Source organism: Nicotiana tabacum, chromosome 13 (genome assembly GCF_000715075.1).
Source record: "Nicotiana tabacum cultivar K326 chromosome 13, ASM71507v2, whole genome shotgun sequence".
NCBI classification, from domain to species: domain Eukaryota; kingdom Viridiplantae; phylum Streptophyta; class Magnoliopsida; order Solanales; family Solanaceae; genus Nicotiana; species Nicotiana tabacum.
This window is the reverse complement of record NC_134092.1, coordinates 21,801,037-21,821,656: the sequence shown is the minus strand read 5'-3', so window position 1 is coordinate 21,821,656 and position 20,620 is coordinate 21,801,037. Positions and strand designations below refer to the sequence as shown.

The 20,620-nt window shown below is 39.7% G+C and overlaps 1 protein-coding gene across 1 annotated transcript; it reads left to right on the top strand.

Moving 5' to 3' along the window:
* Positions 1–13,873: 13,873 nt before the first annotated feature.
* On the top strand, positions 13,874–20,531 carry LOC107790193 (uncharacterized). Its single transcript, XM_075228665.1, has 3 exons — positions 13,874–14,210; positions 14,836–16,644; positions 19,670–20,531. The coding sequence occupies exons 2-3, from the start codon at positions 15,127–15,129 to the stop codon at positions 20,069–20,071; spliced, it is 1,920 nt and encodes a 639-aa protein (XP_075084766.1). The 5' UTR covers positions 13,874–14,210; positions 14,836–15,126; the 3' UTR covers positions 20,072–20,531.
* Positions 20,532–20,620: the final 89 nt, after the last annotated feature.

The following is a 20,620-nucleotide window of genomic DNA, read 5'->3' as shown; positions in this document are numbered from 1 at the left end:
TTAATCTAAAAGTTGTTGTAAGATAAGAAAGATGAAAATCACCATTTTAAGGGATAAAGAACCATTTAGTGACTTGTATATAACCCAATAACAAATTAACATATATATATATATAAATATTTTAGAATTTCTTAGTTTCACCACGGGTAACATTAACACTAACAATAATGTAATTTCAAAAAGAAAAAGAATAAGAAAAGTTTCAGTTGAGATCTCCGAACATAATACGCCAAATACACAATTATAGTGAGTAGATTCACTTGAGAGGGTGAGAGCTTAGTTGGCTCCTCAAGGTTTCATGAGGTTACTGATTTAATTAATAAATACCTAATCGTGTCTATTTATTTAGTTTTTCTTTTCTAAAGAACATAATGGCCAAAACATTGACATTATTGGAAAGTAATTACTCTTAAACAATTCCTTAAAAAAGGATCCAATGACTTAATCTGTAGATTCAGTACTTGTGTTAGACTAAAAAATATTTTTTGTATTCAAGATGTTGGAAGAAATTTCAGATTTTGACCGTAAACTTGTGGCTAAGAATAACTATTTTTTAATAGTTTCTAAGAGGAAAATGAACAAACTACTGCTAGTTTCTTAAAACAAAAGGTCAAGGTAAAACAAGTAAATATGGAATGCTATGTGTCAATAAGAAGCACCTCATTGAATATTCACGTATAATTTCCACACAAAAATAATAATAAAAGGGCGTGAATTACAAATATTTGCACATGTTAGTCACAAAATACAAAGGTGGCATCCAATTTGATTTTCAGTTTAGCTTTGAGAACCAAATCTTGAAATGGTCAGTAGGAAAAAGAAATGTCCAATTTGATTAATTTTTGTTTATGTTGCTCGAATTCTTCAAAAACTAGTATTGTGCCCGTGTGATATCTTTCAAAATTATACGGTCAAAACCGGTTTCGACCTTCATATGATTAGTCAAGGTTGGAACATAAAGGACCGAAAGTCATCTTCATAATATCAGGTATGAGATCCGAAACCAGGTTACCGAGCTATAATTTCTGGAACCGATCAAATACCGAACTCGAAATCATTACCGAGCTCGAATCCAAATCGAACTATGATGCGAAGCGGCGTCATCGAGCTTTAGAGCCAGAGACCGACCAATACTGAGCCCAAGTCAATACCGGGCCCCGAGTCAATATCGAGCTCTAAATCTGAAAACCAACTAATACCAAGTCCGATCAAGATCGAGCCAAGTCCGGTCAAGATCAAGCCAAGGGACAAGAGTCGTTATAGTCGCACTAAGGAGAGAGAATCTCGGCGGGAATTAGAAAAAAATTATTTTATTATGGGATCCCCACTATGTATTTTTAATTATATCTAAAGTAGGATTCCTTCACTATAAGAGGGATAGCCACTATTTATGTAAAGGGGGGCAAATTAAGGCATTGATACACTCTTATATTATTCACAGAGAAAAACATACCGATATTTATATTGAGATTATCCTCTTGTGAGCTATATACATCGATTCATCTTGCTTGATCATAAAATAGCTTTCTATTTCAATTTGGTTGGTATTTCATTCTTCATACAGTCAATACCCAGTATATTTCTACTTACTTTCCGATTTGTGCCAAGTTGTATCACATATCCTTAGAACTATGTATAAATTCAACTCTATCCGTTTTTCGGATAAACGGTTTGGCACCCACCATGGGGCTAAGGATAACAGTGGTTGTTTGGTACGAATCTCTACAAAACACACAATTTTACACTTACTCTTGGAAGTATCTTTGATTTCAGGTTGAAAACGACGAATTCTCAATTAATGGACATACCTATCGATAACGAAGCTGGCCTTCAAGATGAGAACAACAACTTAACCCCCTGGGTTGGAAGGCCACTTGTCGATCCCGTTGGTGCTCGGGTCGAAGAGCCGATAGACGTAAATTCATGGTGGAACTCGGTCCGCAACTCGAAATACCCAAAATGCTGAGAAAAATGGAATCAACTTGCGTATGATTTTCGAGATGTTGCAAGCTCAACAAGTAGCAATAGCCCAGTTGCAGAGCCAAAACCAGGCACCGACCAGACTCAAGCCCAGTCCACCCCAAGAAGTCACCCACAAAACGGGGCCAGCTATAGTAAGATCAAATGAGCAAGAATCAGGGACTAATCCCGAAATTATTAAGATGCTCGAAGAACTGACAAAACGAATAGAGTCATGAGAAAGGAGGATCGAGGCAGACAACAAAAAAGTGGAAACATATAACTCCAGGGTTGATCAGATCCCGGGGGCACCACCGATATTGAAGGACTTAGATTCCAAAAAATTCATACAAAAGCCTTTCCCCTCAAGCGCGGCCCCTAAACCGATCCCAAAGAAGTTTCGCATGGCCGAGATTCCTAAATATAATGGAACGACCGACCTCAACGAACATGTAACCTCTTACACATGTGCCATCAAAGGGAACGATCTAGAGGACGATGAGATCGAATCTGTATTATTGAAAAAATTCGGTGAAACACTGTCAAAGGGAGCAATGATATGATATCATAATTTACCATCTAACTCTATTGATTCTTTTGCTATGCATGTAGAATCTTTCATAAAAACACATGTTGGGGCCATAAAGGTCGAGGCCAGGAAGTCGGACCTATTCAAGGTAAGACAAAAGGATAACGAGATGCTAAGAAAATTCGTATCTCGTTTCCAAATGGAACGAATGGATCTATGACCAATCACAAATGATTGGGCTGTTCAAGCTTTCACTCAAGGTCTAAACGAACGAAGCTCGATAGCTTCACGGCGGCTGAAGCATAACCTGATCGAGTACCCAACTATTACTTGGGCCGATGTGCACAATCGGTATCAATCCAAAATAAGAGTCGAAGACGACCAGTTGGGTTTTGGGTTCGATTTTAAAAGGGATATCGACCAAGAACCAAGGTCAAATGAGGATCGATACCAGCCATATAACGAAGATCGTAGGGGTAGCGAACCTTTACGCAACCTCGCACGAGGCGAAAAGAGAAATGATCGATGCCAAGGGTCTCAGGGGCTGATGAACAGGAATGGGTTCGACAGGCATACCGGACCTAAGGATGCACCTCGGTTATCGGAGTATAACTTCAGCATCGATGCATCCGCTATCGTATCGGCTATCGGACGCATCAAAGATACTAAATGGCCTCGACCTATACAGACCGATCCTGCCCAGAGGAATCCCAATCAAGTGTGCGAATATCATGGCACTCATAGCCACAGAACGGAAGATTGCAGGCAACTAAGAGATGAGGTAGCTCGGTTATTTAACAAAGGGCACCTTCGAGAATTTTTAAGTGACATGGCCAAAAACCATTTCAAAAATAGGAATTTCAATAGACAAAATGAACAAGAAGAGCCACAACACATCATCCACATGATCATTAGTGGGATCGATACCCCCAGGGGCCGGTGCTTAAACTCACTAAGATGTCGGTTATAAGAGAAAAGCGATCCCGAACTCAGGATTACACCCCTGAAGGAACCTTGTCCTTTAATAACGAAGACGCAGAAGGAATCATGCAACCACATAATGATGCGCTGGTAATATCTGTACTTATGAATAAAACTCAAGTTAAACGTGTGTTAGTTGATCCAGGTAGTTCGGCCAACATCATTCGATCGAGGGTCGTAGAGCAACTCGGTCTACAGGACCAGGTCGTGCCCGCAACCTTGGTACAAAACAGATTCATTATGGCATGTGAAACTACTAAGGAAGAAATAATCTTGCCAGTTAACATGGTTGGAACCATCCAAGAAACGAAGTTCCACGTGATCGAAGGCGATATAAGATACAACGCCCTGTTTGGAAGGCCGTGGATCCACAATATGAGGGTTGTACCCTCGACCCTCCACCAGGTTTTGAAGTTCCTAACATCGGAGGGAATCAAAATAGTCTACGGGGAGCAACCGGTTGCAAAAGAAATATTGTCGTCGACGAAGTGATTCTGATGTCATCATTATCATCAGCAAAAGGATCGGATTCGAAGGAGGAACGGAATACCAAATAGAAATTACAAACGTCAGCTTCCACCCAATTAGAGAATCAGAAGACTGGTGAAGATGATGAACATAGGATCCCTCGATCTTTCGTGGTTCCCGATGATTCCGACGCCACCCAATCAATAATTGAAGAACTGGATCAAGTCATACTAATCGAATATCTTCCCCAACGAAAGGTATACCTGGGCACGGGGTTAGATCTCGAGCTCAGAAGAAATCTTATTCAATTTCTTATAGCTAACATAGACTGTTTCGCTTGGTCCCATCTTGATATGACAGGGATCCCACCGGGAATCACCACTCATAAGCTAAGCTTGGACCCGAAATTCCACCCGGTAAAACAAAAAAGAAGACCCCAGTCTGAGGTCAAACATGCCATCATCAAAGACGAGGTAACCAAGCTTCTCAAAATAGGGTCCATTCGGGAAGTAAAGTACCCCGAATGGCTAGCAAATGTGGTGGTAGTCCCTAAAAGGGGGAACAAACTTAGAATGTGTATAGATTATAAAGACTTGAATAAATCATGCCCTAAGGACTCTTTTCCTTTACCTAATATCGATCGTATGATCGATGCCACGGCCGGCCGTGAGACTCTTAGTTTTCTCGATGCCTATTCCGGGTACAGCCAAATACAGATGAACCCAGAGGATCAGGAAAAGACCTCATTTATCACTAAGTATGGGACCTACTATTATAATGTAATGCCATTCGGCCTAAAAAATGCTGGTGCAACTTATCAACGCCTAGTAAACAGAATGTTCGAAAAGCAAATAGGAAAATTAATGGAAGTTTATATTGATGACATGTTAGTTAAATCCCTGCGAGCAGAGGACCATTTAAAGCATTTCTAGGAAACTTTCGACATACTAAGAGAGTTCAATATGAAGCTCAATCCCGAAAAATGTGCTTTCTGGGTTGGCTCGGGCAAGTTTCTCGGTTTCATGGTGTCCAATCGAGGAATTGAGATTAACCCCGATAAAATCAAAGCAATCGAGGATATCACAGTGGTAGATAATGTAAAGGTTGTGCAAAGGCTAACAAAATAGATAGCTGCCCTGGGATGATTCATTACGAGATCCTCGAAGAGGAGCCACCGTTTTTTTTCTTTACTTAAAAAGAAAAGCAATTTTTCATGGACTCCGGAATGTCAGCAGGCATTAAAGAGCTAAAACGGTATCTATCGAGCCCTCCGTTGCTTCATACCCCGAAGGCAGACGTACAATATTAACTGTATCTAGATGTCTCGAAGGTAGCGGTAAGTGGAGTCCTAATTTGAGAAGAACGAGGTACGCAGTTCCCTATTTATTTTGTCAGTCGAACTCTAGGCGAGGCCGAAACTAGATATCCACACTTAGAAAAATTAGTGCTTGCTTTAATAAGTGCCTCTAGAAAATTAAAACCATATTTCCAGTGCCATCCAATACATGTTGTAACAACTTATCCTTTGTGAAATATTTTACACAAACCTGATCTTTCGGGTTGATTGGCCAAATGGGCCATAGAGATCAGCGGGTACGACATCGAGTATCGACCTCGAACCGCTATCAAATCTCAAATGTTAGCGGACTTCATGGCTAAATTTACACCAGCCTTCGTACCCGATATCGAAAAGGAATTACTGATAAAATCAGGTACTTCTTCAGGAATCTGGATCCTCTTTACGGACGGTGCCTCGAATGCAAAGGGGTCCGGACTGGGCATCGTACTAAAATTGCCCACAGGTAATATAGTTAGACAGTTTATTAAAACTCCACAATTGACTAACAATGAGGCCGAGTATGAGGTTGTGATTGCAGTTCTCGAACTAGATAGAAGTTTGGGAGCCGAGGTCGTGGAGGCTAAATGTGATTCCCTCCTCGTGGTAAATCAAGTCAACGGGACTTTTGAAGTCCGGGAAGAACGAATGCAGAGGTACTTGGATAAATTGCAAGTGACTCTACATCGATTTAAGTAATGGACTTTGCAACATATACTTCGAGAGTAGAACAATGAGGCCAACGCTCTTGCAAACTTAGGTTCTTCGGTCGAAGATGACGAGCTCAACTCGGGGACTGTCGTACAACTCATGAAATCGGTAATCGAAGAAGGTCATGCTGAGATAAACTCCACAAGTCTAACATGGGATTGGAGAAATAAATATATAGAGTACTTCAAGAATGGCAAACTTCCATCAGATCCAAAGAAATCGAGAGCTCTACGCACAAAAGTTGCACGGTTCACCTTATCTAATGATGGGACGCTATTTAGAAGGACGTTCGATGGTCCACTGGCAATATGTTTGGGACCGGGAGATACCGACTACATCCTACATGAGATTCACGAGGGCACTTGTGGGAATCATTCCGATGCCGATTCATTGGTCCACAAAATAATCAGAGCAGGATATTATTGGATCGATATGAAGAAAGATGCAAGGGAGTTTGTTAAAAAATGTGACAAATATCAAAGACATGCGTCCATGATTCATCAACCCGAGGAACTTCTCCACTCGGTCCTAGCTCCTTGGCCTTTCATGAAATGGGGAATGGACATCGTCGGTCCCCTCCCATCGGCCCCAGGTAAGGCTCAGTTTATTTTGTTTATGACTGATTATTTCTCTAAATGAGTTGAAGCACAGGCTTTCGAGAAAGTCAGAGAAAAAAAGGTGATAAACTTCATTTGGGACCACATCATATATCGGTTCGGGATGCCATCCGAGATTGTATGTGACAATAGAAAGCAATTCATCGGAAGCAAAATAACCATATTTCTCGAAGACCATAAAATCAAAAGGATCCTATCAACACCTTATCATCCCCAGCAGAAACGGACAAGCCGAATCGACCAACAAAAGCATCATCCAAAATCTTAAGAAAAGATTAACCGACGCTAAAGGAAAATGGAGAGAAATACTACCCGAAGTCCTATAAGCTTACCACACAACATCGAAATTGAGTACCGGGGTGACGCCATTCTCATTGGTTTATGGCGCCGAAGCTCTTATCCCGGTTGAGGTCGGAGAACCCTAGCATCAGGTTTCGATATGCAACAAATAAGTCGAATAACGAGATGATGAACACGAGCCTAGAATTATTGGATGAAAAATGAGAAGCAGCTCTCGTCCGATTAGCCGGCCAAAAATAGCAGATCAAAAGGTATTATAATCGAAGAACCAATCTTCGATATTTTAAAATCGGGGACTTGGTGCTAAGGAAAGTCACCCTCAACACCCGAAATCCAAATGAAGGAAAACTGGGTCCTAATTGGGAAGGACCGTATCAGGTTCTCGAAATCGTCGGAAAAGGATCCTACAAGCTCGGTGTAATAAACAGCAAACAACTACCAAACAATTGGAACGTGGCAAACCTAAAACGATACTACTGTTAAGGTACGACCCTCCTATGTTCATTTATTGTCGAAATTAACCCTTGCAAGTGTTCGATCAGAAACAGGGATGGGTTATTCAACTCGAAGCCTTTACGCCTGAAAGCACGCGTTGCACTCTTTTCCCCTTAGACCGGTTTTATCCCAAATGGGTTTTTCAGCAGGGTTTTTAATGAGGCAACCATTGATTGTGCTAACTTAGAACAATTCAACAATATTCGAGTCCTCTTTAAAATCAACCTCGAATACCGGGGGGCATTACCGTCGAATATATCAAGTTCGATGCAAGGAAGTTACTTCATGATAACATGGTTTCGATAGGAAAACTTGTAAGAGCCAAATGGTCAAAACGAACCATGCTCGTGTAGTTTGATCGATCCCTGGCACAAAACATGAACACGTGTATAATGACAAAGAGAAATTTTTTCTTTACCGATATCTTATATCCTAGAAAAATTCCTCTATTTCGAGATCTATTATGCAGACTAAGCCTACGGGCTACATTACTTCAAGTTTGAGCAAGCACTCACTCAACTATTAAGTCTAAGAGCTAATCTTATTTCGAGTTCGAGCAATCACTCACTCGACTATTAAAAGCCTACGGGCTACGTTACTTCGAGTTCGAGCAATCACTCACTCGACTACTAAGCCTAAGGGCTACATTACTTCGAGTTCGAGCAAACACTCACTCGACTATTACGCCTAAGGGCTAATCTTATTTCGAGTTCGATCAATCACTCACTTGACTATTAAAAGCTTACGGGCTACGTTATTTCGAGTTCGAGCAATCACTTACTCGACTACCAAACCTACGAGCTAATTTTATTTCGAGTTCGAGTTTGAGCAATCACTCACTCGACTACTAAGCCTAAGGGCTAATCTTATTTCAACTTCGAGCAATCAATCACTCAACTATTAAGCCTACGGGCTACAGCATTTTGAGTTCGAGCAATCTCCCACTCGACAACTAAGCCTAAGGGCTAATCTTATTTAGAGTTCGAGCAATCACTCACTCGACTACTAAGCCTAAGGGCTAATCTTATTTCGAGTTCGAGCAATCACTAACTCGACTATTAAAAGCCTACGAGCTACGTCATTTCGAGTTTGAGCGATCACTCACTCGACTACTAAGCCTACGTGCTACATTACTTCTAGTTCAAGTAAGAACTCACTCGACTACTAAGCCTAAGGGCTAATCTTATTTCGAGTTCGAGCAATCACTCACTCGTTTATTAAAATCCTACGGGCTACGTTATTTCGAGTTCGAGCAATCACTCACTCGATTACTAAACCTACGGGCTAATCTTATTTCGAGTTCGAGTAATCACTCACTCGACTATTAAGCCTAAGGGCTAATCTTATTTCGTGTTCGAGCAATCACTCACTCGACTATTAAAAGCCTACAGGCTATGTTACTTCGAGTTCGAGCAATCACTCACTCGACTACTAAGCCTACGAGCTACATGACTTCGACTTCGAGCAATCACCCACTCGACTATTAAAGCCTAAGGGCTATTCTTACTTCGAGTTCGAACAAGCACTCACTCGACTACTAAGCCTACAGGCTACATTACTTCGAGTTCGAGCAATAACTCACTCGGTTATAAAGACTTCAAGGTCCGTCTTCGATCAAATTGCCTAAAGACTCAAACTTATGAAAACTTTCATAAGGCATGAATGAAACAAAGATTTCACAAGGCAGAAAATGAAACAAAGACAAATCGGGAAAGGAAAAGATCTTCATATATCTGAGTATTTACAAGGTTCGAAGGCCCCTACACAAAAAAGATCAAAAACAAAAAACCCTAAGGTTCCTGATTATCTCATGGAGCAGCCTCTTCTCCATCGAGCTCCACCCCGCTCTCTGACCCGTTCTTGCTCTCTTTATCATCATCATCATAGGAAGCCAGGGCTCCAGCATCGGCTTTGAGTTTTTTAGCCTTTTTTATCTCTTCGGTGAGATCGAAACCTCGAGCATGGATTTCCTCGAGGGTTTCCCTCAGAGATTGGCATTTGGCGAGTTCAGCAACCTAATATGCTCGAGTTTGAGCGGTCTCGGTTGCCTTTCTCGCTTGTACTTGAGCGGCTTTGGCATCGGCCCGATAGATAGCCATGAATGCATCCGCCTCGGCCTTTGCCTTTTCAGCTTCAGATTTGGCCTTGGCAAGTTCAGAAGTCAACCAAGCTTCAAGCTCCTCTATTTTTCTTGCTTGAACCGAGCTCCTCTCCTTCATGCCTTGAAGTTGACTTTCAGCCGATGATAATTGGGCTCGAGCAGCCTCTTTCTCTGCAGTAAGGCGGTCCATACCTTCTTTTCACCCCAAGGTCTCCACCTTTATTATATCGACCTGCTCACGGAGCTGCCCGATCATCTCGAGCTTCTGCTGCAGCTGTGAGATCAAAATATTAGCCTCCGATCCTGAATCGAACCCATGAGATTTTAAGATTTTCATTACCTGCTCGGTCACATCGGTCTGATCTTGGTGAGCCTTGGTCAACTCGGCTCGGAGGTCCTTGGTCTCCTCTTCTCTTTGCTCACAACGAAGTTTGAGGGCATTTCTCTACTCTGTGAGCCTTCATAGGTCGAATCCTCAGAGGAGGCCATGGAAGGGAGGATCCTTTTTCTTTTATTGTCCTTCACCGCTTTTGGAACTGGGGCCAAAATCTTTTCCTCGCCAGACAGGGACCTCATACCCGCATCTTTGCCCAGGCCTACACAAAAAAAAAATTGATTAAGTATAAGAAAAACATTTTGTTTGAATCATCAAAGACACGGGAAAGAGGCTTACCATGGTTTTTGGCCTCCCATTGGCCCTTTGATAAATCGCGCCACGAGTGCTCGGCATATGTAGAGGTCGAAGCCAGGTCCTGTACCCAGCTTTTAAGGTCAAGAACTGCACCGGGCATCCAAGCAACCGTTGCATCACAAAAAAGATATCGATGAGAAAGAAACGAAGGAGCAAGACAATATGAGCTAAAAGTAGAATTATACTTACGCTTCATGTTCCATTCTTCGGGAAATGATATCTTCTCGGCCGGGATTAGGTCCGAAGTCTTCACTCGAATGAACCTGCTCATCCAGCCCCGGTCTTGTCCTTGTATATACTCGAGAACATCACTTTGGTAGCCCGGCGCTGGAGTTTTATTAACCCACCTTGATAGAGGCGGGGGCTGTACAATCTAATGAGGTGGTCGAGGGTGAAAGCCACCCCCTCGACTTTGTTCATGAAGAAGCGGATCAGAATAACGATCCGCCAAAAAGAAGGGTGGATTTGGCCTAGAGTTACTTGGTATTGGCGGCAAAAATCGATGACAACAGGGTCGAGGGGGCCCAACATGAAAGGGTAAGTGTACACACTTAGAAACCCTTTTACATGCGTAGTAATTTCTTCTCCGGGAGCTGGGATTATCACTTCTACGTCCTCCCAGTTACAATCTTTCCTTAACTGTTTAATATGGCCCTCGGTTATCGAGCACATATATCTCGATACTGGTTCGCATCGATCGGGGACCGACGAAGCTTTGTCGATCTTAAAATTAGAGGTAAACCTCCCTGGAACACACTCCTCAGGTCGTGGCTCCACCAATGTTGTCGCCGGCGGGCCGAGAAGAAGAAGCTTTTTCTTTATGAGGAACATTTTTTGATGTTTTCGCCATTAGGATCTGAAGATTGAAGATAGAGGAAGATGACAAGATTTGGTTTTCTAAAAGAGGGATTTTGCAGTGAAAATCACAAATTTACAGATAAAGAACTCAGAAGATGCGAAAGGGAACTTAGAAGATTTGGAGATGTAAAAGTAAAAAATGGTAAAAAGAGGGGCTATTTATAGGGTTGGCAATGACGGTTCGTCTGACACGCATTTAATGCCTTGGTAACCTAAACCGACGGGACATATATCTCGTACGTCATGGTCGTGCTCGATGCAAACGTCAGTTTGTATCGAGTCATACCGCTTGAAAATCATGTTGTTTCTCGCCACATTCTTCGTGAGAAACGAGGGGACTATTTGATTTTCAGTTTAGTTTTGAGAACCAAATCTTGAAATGGTCAGTAGGAAAAAGAAATGTCCAATTTGATTAATTTTTGTTTATATTGCTCGTATTCTTCAAAAAAATTATTGTACTCGTGTGAGATCTTTCAAAATTATACGGTCAAAATCGGTTTCGACCTTCATATGATTAGTCAAGGTTGAAACATAATGGACTGAAGGTCATCTTCATAATATCAAGTATGGGATCCGAAGCCAGGTTACCGAGCTATAATTTCTAGGACCGATCAAATACTGAACTCGAAGTCATTACTGAGCTCGAATCCAAATTGAATGATGCGAAGCGGCGTCATCGAGCTTGAGAGCCAGAGACCGACCAATACCGAGCCCAAGTCAATACCGGGCCCGAGTCTATATCGAGCCCGAGTCAATACCGGGCTCTAAATCTGGAAACCAACCAATACCAAGTCCGATCAAGAGTGAGCCAAGTTCGGTCAAGATCGAGCCAAGGGACAAGAGCCGTTACAGTTGCACTAAGGAGAGAGAATCTCGGCGGAAATTAGGGAAAAACTATTCTATCATGGGATCCCCACTATATATTTTTAATTATATCTAAAGTAGAATTCCTCCACTATAAGAGGGATATCCACTATTTTTGTAAAGGGGGGCAGATTGAGGCATTGATACACTCTCATACTATTCACGGAGAAAAATATACCAATATTTATATTGAGATTATCCTCTTGTGAGCTATATACATTGGTTCATCTTGCTTGTTCATAAAATAACTTTCTATTTCAATTTGGTTGGTATTTCATTCTTCATACTGTCAATACCCAGTATATTTCTACTTACTTTCCGATTTGTCCCAAGTTGTATCACGTATCCTTAGAACTACGTATAAATTCAACTCTATCCGTTTTTCGGGTAAACAGTACTATTTTTGAAGAATTCAATATATATCCGAAGACTTTTATAAAAAGTCCGAACACTAAGTTTATAATTAGGTGCATTTTATCATTTTCGTTTCATCCTTTTTGGGAAACTTGGAAGTCTACACAAGTTAACCACAGACAATTGAAATTGATTATAGAATATTGTAAAAGTGCCAAACAAAATTATTGTGTCAATCTCCATAGTCATAGGTTTAACTCATGTAGCTATATTCTAGTGCTTTCTCAAAAATAAAATAAAATAATTTCTTTCTTTTAGAACTATTTTAAATGTACGTCCAGATATTGCCATTTCTTTCTTTTATAAGACGTCTCCTAAATATAGATAAGAAAAACAAAATTTTAAAAATAAGCATCATCTTCAAAAGGATCGTTAGAACTTAGACTAAACTAGAAAAATATGTGTACATTAAAAGAGATAAAAGAATAAAAGTAAAAAGAATGAAATCTCGACATTACTCACACTAAGACATACAGAGTCAAGCAAAAACAGACACTTATTCTGTCAATGTCAAATAAAGAATGACATTTTACTATATAGGGAGAGAAATAAATTTTCTTGATTATAAAATTTTAAATGTACTTTTAACAATAAAAAGTTAACGTATATTAGTTAATATTACTAATTCAAAAGATATTGATTACCATTATACCATATTCCTATTACTCTTTTTAGGATTATCTTATGTTAGTGTGAATGTAATTTTATACCATAGATGCGAATTAATTAGTTTTAAAAGAATATTTATCTTATTTTTCATATTACTAATTTAATATATTATGAATAATTTCCTTTTAACATGATCAATGCAAAAAAAAAAAAAAAATCATTGTCAGTGTAAGATGATCAGTCTTCAAAAAACACACCGACAGTGTAAATAATAATTACACAATCAAATTAGTTATTAAATAATTACATGTAAATTTCTTAATAAATATTAATCAATAATCTAATAAAGCTGTTGGCTAACCTGCTATCATAAAATTATAGTGTAAAAAGAATATTTAAATTGTTTGTGTAATGTTGTGGTGGAGTGTTAAGTATTCTTCACTTTTAAGCAAATGTTTCGAGTTCGAGTCTTACGTATGAAATTACTTTTAGCGGTGAGTACTTTACCCTCAAAAGTTAGACTTTTCGGATTAGTCGGACTCTAGGTCTTGAGTTCGAGTCTTAGGTATGAAATCACCTTTAGTTGGGAATGTTCTACCCTCAAAAGTGAGACGTTTCGGATTAGTCGGACTCCAAAGTAAGTAAAAGAGCAATCATGTGCACTAAGTTCTCGCTATGCAGGGGTCTGAGGAAGGGCAGGACCACAAGGGTCCATTGTACGCAGTCTTATCCTGTGATTCTGTAAGAGGCTGTTTCCACGGATCGAACTCGTGACATCCTGGTCACGTGGCAACAACTTTACTAGTTACGCCAAGACTCACTTATCCAAATTAAGTACAGAAACGAAAAAAAAACAAAAAACAAAAATTAAATTTTTTAATTAACAAAACAATCCTTAGAGGTGATGTTTCATTGGCCACGCTGGGTCCAGTTCAAGGCTGCTGCACAAAGAGAAAAAGCATTAAAGATAGCGCACGCGCTTTACAGTAACACTGGCAAAGGCAATTTGGTAATTTAAAAACAAATCCAGGGGCAAAAAGTTTGAATCTAAATACAGAAACAGCAAACAACAGTAAACAGCCAGTGGGGGAAGCAGAGATGATAACAGCAACACAAACCCAAAAGTGAAAGTAAGAACGAAAGATATAAATCTATACATACATATCAATTCTAGAGAGAGAAACCCTTTTAAAATCTTAACCTGAATTTTGATTACTCACTTTCTCTCTCTAGAAACCCCTCACCCAAAAAGATCTTGCTTTTATCGTTTTTTCCAGGTAAAGTTTCAATTTATTTGTGGGTTTTATTCATATTTGGTTTTTTCAGGTAAAGTTTTAGTTTTATTTGTGGTGTTATGCTTATTTGTATTTATTAGGTTAAATTAATCGATTTGGGTATCATTATGCTGAATTTGATTACTTTCTCTCTCTAGAAACCCCTCTGTTGTTACCCCAAAAAGATCGCTTTTATCGTGTTTTGGGGTAAATTTTCCAAATTTTATTTGTGGGTTTTTATGCATATTTTGTATTTATCGGTGTAAATATGTTAGATTTGGGTATTATTATGCTAAATTCTGTTACAATGAAAGATGCAATAGAGCTAGATCGATGAGTGTGTAATGCCTCTTTTTCAATTAACCTTGTTTTGAATTTTTTCTTTTAAAAAGAGTGAGCGGGCTTCAAGAAGGAAAGTGAACACATCTAACTTCAGTTTTCGAAATAAAATCTACATATTTAGAAACTGCATAAGTACTTACTATAATTAGAAAAAAATTCATGATTTGAGAAAAATCATGGTCAAGGTCTCAAATAGAATACTACTTAAGACTTCAAATAGAAATAATGTCTTTTTTTTTTGGGCGGAGAAGTATTTATTTTGGTCTTTTTTTCTTTATTGATTCAGATTTGAGCTTAGTGATACCGGAGTTCAGGGCATATTGGTGTTAGTGTTTCAGCAAATTAAGCTTGAAACTTGCAATGCTTTAATTGGTAAAGTATATGAGAGCTGAAGCTGATATCAGTCGAGAAAAATCAATTCTTTGAGCTTGGCAAAATTCCAAACATTTCAATTCTAGTTGATATAGTTGACGGTGCGCATCAAAATAGTCAAATATGATTTGAAGAGAAAGATGGGTGAAATCTAGGTTATTCCAAGAATTTTGGAAAGGACAAAGAGAGGGTCGAAGAAAAGTCAATGGAAGATTTGTCCAAGTACGTTCATAGTCCAGCTCATTTGGCTGTGGTTAAGCGAGACTATGCCACTTTGAAAAGGATAGTTGCTGGCCTTCCTCAATTGGCTAAGGCTGGTGAAGTGAACACTGAGACGGAGTCCCTGACTGCTGAGCTTGATGCAGATGCTGTTACTGCAGTAATTGATAGGCGGGATGTTCCTGGCCGTGAAACCCCGTTGCACCTTGCTGTTCGGATAAGGGATCCTATCTCGGCTGAGATTTTAATGGCTGCAGGCGCCGATTGGAGTCTTCAAAATGAGAACGGTTGGAGTGCTCTCCAGGAAGCAGTGTGTACAAAGGAGGAGAATATTGCTATGATTATTGCTAGGCATTATCAGCCTCTTGCCTGGGCCAAGTGGTGCCGCAGACTTCCTAGGATTGTTGCCTCTGCTGCTCGAATTCGTGATTTCTACATGGAGATAACCTTTCACTTTGAGAGCTCGGTAATACCATTCATTGGACGGATTGCCCCGTCAGACACTTACCGGATTTGGAAACGGGGTTCTAATCTTCGTGCGGATATGACTCTTGCAGGATTCGATGGGTTCCGCATTCAACGTTCAGATCAAACTTTCCTCTTTCTTGGAGAAGGGTATTCATCGGAAGACGGGAACGTATCTTTGACTCCTGGTTCTTTGATTGTGCTTGCTCATAAGGAGAAAGAGATTACAAATGCGTTAGAGGGAGCTGGTGTTCAACCATCAGAAGCTGAAGTTGCCCGTGAAGTGGCTTTGATGTCTCAAACAAATATGTATAGGCCAGGAATAGATGTTACTCAGGCGGAGCTTGTTCCCCACATAAACTGGAGGAGACAGGAGAGGTCTGAGATGGTTGGTGCATGGAAGGCAAAGGTTTATGATATGCTTCACGTTATGGTCAGTGTAAAATCAAGGCGTGTTCCTGGTGCTATAACCGATGAGGAGCTTTTTACTGTGAATGATGATGACAAAATAGTGAATGGGGGCGAGCGTGATGATTATGATGATGTATTAACAGCTGAAGAACGAATCCAGTTAGATTCTGCTCTTCGGATGGGCAATGCAGATGGACCTGGTGAGGATGAGGATTTCCATGGAAACTCTGATGGAGGTTCATTTCAGAGCTGTGAATCCAATGGTGTTACGAAGGAGAAGAAGAGTTGGTTTGGCTGGAGCAAGAAAGGTTCCAAAGATACTAGTGATGATTCAGGGGATTCAAAGCTTGTAAAGAAGTTTTCAAAGTTGGCTCCAGAGGATAGCAAGCAGAGACCAAATGATAGTCACGGATCATCATCCGAAGTTCCTCGGGAGGATACAGGGGATGTCAAAAGGAGCAAAGATAAGAGCAGCAAGAAGAAAAAGAAGAAAGGAACCGTGGGCGAGTCAAAGACCGAAAGCGAGTATAAAAAAGGATTAAGACCTGTTTTGTGGTTGACGCCGGACTTCCCCCTCAAAACAGAGGAACTCTTGCCATTGCTTGACATTCTAGCCAACAAGGTTAAAGCTCTCTCTCTCTCTCTCTCTCTCTCTCTCTCTCTCTCTCTCTCTCTCTCTCTCTCTCTCTCTCTCTCTCTCTCTCTCTCTCTCTCTCTCTCTCTCTCTCTCTCTCTCTCTCTCTCTCTCTCTCTCTCTCTCTCTCTCTCTCTCTCTCTCTCTCTCTCTCTCTCTCTCTCTCTCTCTCTCTCTCTCTCTCTCTCTCTCTCTCTCTCTCTCTCTCTCTCTCTCTCTCTCTCTCTCTCTCTCTCTCTATCCCTTGTCTACTTTTCTGTGCCGGGAGAGGGGGTTCTTCTATATCTCAATAACCTCATAAAAGCACTTTTGCCTGGGGTGCATGATGTCCAAGTCATGCAGTGATGTGCGTCACAATGGAACAAAAAATGCCGATGCATTTACTTGAAAAGAATGGACAATCAGATACTATATGCATGTACTGTGTCCTTCTCTTTTTGAGACTGCTAACCCGGACATGGTTTCATTAATAAGAATCACAGGTTCAGGATGCTTACAGAAAGGAAAAGATAAGAATTACAGCTTTACATCATGAGATCTTTTAAAAAGATTATACAGATCTCATTGAATATGTCAGTTATCTTTTCCAAGCACCAAAAATAAAACTTGAAAAGAAGCTAGATACAAATCTGGAGAGATGCGTCTTCTCGCCTTAGAAGACTCGCCTACTTTTTCCCAACCATAGATTCCAAAAGAGGAAATACCCAATGAGTGACCATAATTTTCATCCATTTGATGAGGTAGAGTCCCTTGCTAGAAGAAAATCGACCACAATTTTCATCCATTTGATGAGGTAGAGTCCCTTGCTAGAAGAAAATCCTTTGAGATGAACACTTGGGTTTAGCTTGATAGTCACACCTATAGGTTTACTCTTGATCTTAGACTAAGTTTAAGAGATCATCTCTTAGGCTTCAGGGCTTTCAGTGTTCGTCTAGTGTTTTGCTTATCTCGTTTCTGTTCATTTTTTTGTAGTATGTCTCCTTTCATAAGTTAGACGTAATCTTTTTCAAGCTAACATCTATTGCCATTTAGCATAGTAATCATGGTTGAATCCTAGACCAATGCCAATATTTCCAATGCTAACCATTGAAGAAATAGAACTTGGGTCTAACTCAACCCAAAAGCTAGCTCATGAGATGGGGATTGCCAAAAACATATAAGGAGAGAACAACCCGGTTCCGCAATCAATGTTGGACACTTAACACCTCATACGCCCAAGACTGAACATATGGAGCATGGACAATATAACATTTTTCTTGGGAAGTCTTAACATTGGTAATCCAAGAATTGTAGTTGATCTGGCTCTGATACCATGTTAAAAAAATGGACCTTGGGCCTAACACAACTCCAAAAGCTAGTTTATAAGCAATTGCCAAGACTGTTAAGGAGACTACAATCAATTTCCTCAAAATGTGGGAGACTTGATAGCAACTACTCTTGAAAGTAAATACTTTCTGAGAAGAAGCATTGAGTTGATTCTGCTTGTTAGTGTTAATTTAAGATGTCCTGTTTTATTGGAAAAAACCTTACCTTAGAATCTTTCCCTTTTGTTTTTGGTTCGCCTTTTTCACGTCTTGGACTGTGCTTTCTTTCTCTAGTAATGATAAATGATTCTCCCTGAGAAAAATTATTGCCATTTCAATAGTTGGGGCATATCTTCTGATAAATCAATTTTAGCTGTGTGTTTTCTATCACTTCACAAGCTAGTACTCTTTCTGAAATGTATTCGTTTAACAAGAGAGCAGTAAAGTTAAAGGGAAGATCTGAAAATAAATGGATTCATCCATGCAGTAGACCTGTATTTAATATAAGTGTAGTTGATCAATGATCCTTATCCCAAAAAAAAAGGTGTAGTTGGTGAAAGGTAACAAGTATGAATAAAAAATATATATAACCTGTAAATAGCAAGAGAATATAGTAGAAGGGTAACGTTTCTGTTCATTTGTTTTAATGTAGCACTATCAAGCGGGTGTGAAATTGGTTCCTGAACCTTTTCTGTGGATCCTTCATAATACCCCAAGAACTTGTTAAAAATGAACCCAATTGTATACAATAACTGCACCCAAATCCATGTGCATAGGAGAAGGTTACCTGGGTACTTAATAAGATACATGTTCACAAATCCAAGAATATGAAAATATTACTTGGGCATCTAAATAAGTAGGATGGTTGTTTTTACGTAATAATGGAACTTTGATTTTTCAAACGAGTATGAGATTACACCCTCCCTCTACCTCCAGCTTGTATAAAAAGAAAAGTTTCTGTGTTCTAATTTAGTATAGAACGGCAAAGAGTTTCATCGAGCATATGTCATATTCAGAGTTTTCGTGTGTGTACATAGAAAACCAGCTCTTTTTCTGACTCTTGATGTGATTGTTTCCTGCCCCTGCTTTGACAAAACTAGTTTAGTTACTTATCACCTCCTTTAATAAAGAAAGCATTTTGCCTGTTCATGTGGAAATCTATTGACAATCTGTCACTCTTGTCCTGAAAAGATGCTTACAAATGGATAAACTCTGATCCAATAGGATATGTTGAATTGTTGCAGAGCATTTGAAGTAAAGATTTCTCTCTTATGGTTATAGTTGTATCTAGTGGATGGTCAATATACTTATTTGTTGATTATTATTATTATCATCAGATGTTCTATTATAAGGGGCCGGATAACAAATGGTTAATGGCTTGGCTTGTGAATTGTCTATATGGCAAATTAGCTTAAAATTGTTATATGGACTAAATTCTTACAAGCGAAAACAGAATTAAAAAATGACTGCAATTTGAGATAAAAATTTCAAGGTGATGGTGTCGTTGTAAGAAGTTATATTTGGTTTGTGGCAAGATTTGCTAGATCTACCGGAAAGTCCCAGCTTTCTTAGTTATTGTCTATATTATAGTTGGTAATGGGAAACCGTTCCTTCATTCCAATTGAAAGTCATACTTGAGATTTTGATGCATATACTTGAACTGCATTCTCATTTGACCGACCGTATTATGAAATATTTCCCATTACTTATAAGAGTCTGCTGTACTTCAGGTAGCTATCCCTATTGTTCCAACCATTCGAGTTCTTGTTACATTTACAAAGTTCGAAGAGCTTGAACCAGTGGATGAATTCTCAACCCCTCTTTCAAGCCCTACCAATTTCCAAGATGCTAAGTCCAAGGAATCGGATGGCTCTACGTCTTGGATTTCATGGATGAGGGGGAACCGTGATGAGCTATCTAGCGACAGTAAAAGCCACAGTTTCCAGGATGAGATTGACCCTTTCCGTATACCTTCTGATTATGCTTGGGTTGATGCAAATGAGAAAAAACGCCGGATGAAAGCCAAGAAAGCAAAGAGGAAGCATAAAAAGCACGGTGCCACTAGAAATCCAGAGACTGGGCAGCAGACAAGTGAGGATGTTGACGAACAACTGTGACGGGATTTCTCCTCTCCTACTTACAATAGGAAGAAGAGGTAAAGCTCTGTGCTTCCCTACTCTTGCCAAGCAAGTTGAGGCTTTCCTGGGGGGGTGGCAAGTTTTAGGGGGTTTGCCTCTATTATATTAGAAGTTATTTATCTTCATCAAGCGATATTTATCTTCTGCTGTTGTTGTATCTTTATTTAATGTGAAGATTTACAAAACATCTTTTTTCCCCTTCTTCATAGCTATAATCCAGCATGTTTACTGAGCTAAGTACAATAGGCAGATTCGAGTTGGAGATTTCTTGGGGAGAGCTTCTGTGTTCTCTCGGACTTTGTAGAACAATGATTGGCATACAAGTCCTATCCTTTTTAAGATTTTTCTTTCTTCGTACACTTTGAAAGAGGAAAGTAGTTTGTGCTTGGCCGTCTGGTTAAACAAATTAAATTTGTAAAGAGCTTTGCATTTTCTTGTCTGTTCTTTTTTTCGTAATAATCTTGAAGTACTTACATTTAACGTAATCTCTGTTATATAATTTGAGATGTTGAATTGTTGTTAGTTTGT

Coding starts and splice junctions, on each gene's coding strand:
- LOC107790193 (XM_075228665.1), top strand. CDS start 15,127: ATGGAAGATTTGTCCAAGTACGTTCATAGTCCAGCTCATTTGGCTGTG. Junction 16,645..19,669: donor TTCTAGCCAACAAGGTTAAA/GCTCTCTCTCTC, acceptor TACTTATAAGAG/TCTGCTGTACTTCAGGTAGC.